Here is a 1,910-nt window from a genome sequence, read left to right on the forward strand (position 1 = left end):
GAGACTGAGAACAGAAACTCATCAGCAAACTGTTTACTGAGCTCATAAATCAACTGAGAAGTCGACTCATTTCTCCATAAGACTGAATGGTAATGGAGCCGCCCCCTGCTGGTTGTTACAGAGAATGCAGGTTTAAGACACATCCATATTCTGCAGTATGTGAACTCAAACAAGGATTTTGACTGCGGTTTTTAGCTCTTTTTAAGAAATCAACTTCCAGGTATTTCTACTGGAAAACTAGTCTCTAAATTTCCAGATTTTCCAGATTTTCCAGAACAGTTTAGATGAAGATAGAAACAGACATTCAGCTGCAAGTTAACATTAAGAGGTTCACTTCTAACAGCGTCTCTTTCACTCTTCTCCTTTCCGTCCTCAGGGAGCCATTTTGACCACCATGCTCGTCTCCAGGAACTTCTCTGGTGAGTGCAGCTCGTCAAAAAGGCGAGAGTGGAGGGAACATGTCAGCGCCCTGAGCGGGAGAGGAGAGGAGGACAGGGTGACATGCCATCTGTCTTCTGCCATCTCTTCACACATACATACATACACACACACACACAGCAGGTTGATGGGCGGCAGTGTCGGAGTAAGCAAGAAGCGCTGCAGAGATATTTGCTTAGATTTTGCCGTAATCTCGTACAATAAAGCTTGTTTACATCAGAGTTTGATGCTGAGCTCTGAGCCTCTTGAGAAAGTACAGAAGTACAAAACATTATCATATTCATAACTAATCTAGTCTGCAAGAACTTTCTTCTCCAAGTGTATTTAAAAAATGCAAAGACTGTAGGAGACTCGTGGCTGCGTAGTGAGTGACAGGAGGGACTCTGACTGACCTCCGCCCTGTATAGCATGTACAGAGACATACAGCTGCTGTCAACAATTTCCTCTTTCTCCCACAATTTAATTGCAAAACATTTTAAAATGCAACTGCAGTTTTTTTTAGATAAGTTGCCATGAAATCAGCCCAAAAAAAGCCTGCAAGTGTCTCATTAAAGGTCTAGTGTAAAACATTGAGGAGGATCTATTGTTAGAAACTGAATATAATATTAATAGGTATGTTTTCATTAGTGTATAATCACCTGAAAAATAAGAATCATTGTGTGTTTGGTACCTTAGAATGAGACCTTTTTATCGACAGAGGGAGCGGGTCCTCTACTGGTGGAGTCCGCCGTTTCTACAGTAGCCTAGAACAGACAAACCAAACACAGACTCTAGTTCGAGAAGTTTTGCGAGGTTGTTAAATGCCACTAAATACTACACACTGGACCTTTAAAGCAGCTACAACAAACATTTTGTATTGATTCTGGCGGCCCACTGTGAACAAGAGCAGTAATGTTTCCATCGCCTTGTTTCATTGATTTCAAGAGAAATTCGACCCGATATTCTCTCTGATGGTCTTGTTTGTTTAGGTCATATAGAGGCATCAGTATATTAAACTGAGACCACTGAGTAGTTGTAACATTGTTCTTCTCATTTTGGTAAAATCTAACAATGTATTTGTGAGGTTCTTCAGTAGGAACCAGTGGGGTTGGAGCAGAGAGCGACAGACAGAAAGTCAGGAAGTATTGAGAAATGGACTAACATGTTGTTGTTATTTTTAATCAGCCTGAAGTCTTCCTCACTGTCTTCCTCTCTCTCTGTGTTTCAGTGGGTCGGCAGACTACAGCCCCCGCCTCCGTCAGCAACGTGTCTGGAACCACCGCTGGCATCGTGGAGCAAGGTAACCAACATCTTCTCTCTGCCTGACCTCTCCCCCCTTTTAAAACTTCACATCCGTCTCCTCTCGCCGAACTTGTCATGGTTAAATGGAAAATCCCCTCAGTGTTGCGACATCACACACTCTCCCTCGACTCACTTTAATCTCTCCTCCTAAATCTTCCTCCCCCCCAACCCTCTCCCTCTCTCTCTCTCTC

The 1,910-nt window shown here is 43.0% G+C and overlaps 1 protein-coding gene across 1 annotated transcript in view; it reads left to right on the forward strand.

The window, feature by feature from the left end:
* Positions 1-1,910, forward strand: part of LOC118333130 (calcium/calmodulin-dependent protein kinase type II subunit beta) — a gene marked incomplete in the record, with an annotated part of 45,950 nt that overhangs the window by 20,606 nt on the left and 23,434 nt on the right. Inside the window, 2 exon segments of the mRNA XM_035668667.1 lie at positions 377-419; positions 1,646-1,717. Coding sequence (XP_035524560.1) covers positions 377-419; positions 1,646-1,717 — 115 coding nt within the window.

This window comes from Morone saxatilis, unplaced genomic scaffold, assembly GCF_004916995.1.
Source record: "Morone saxatilis isolate NCDOM2014 unplaced genomic scaffold, NCSU_SB_2.0 Contig21, whole genome shotgun sequence".
Classification (NCBI taxonomy): Eukaryota; Metazoa; Chordata; class Actinopteri; family Moronidae; genus Morone; species Morone saxatilis.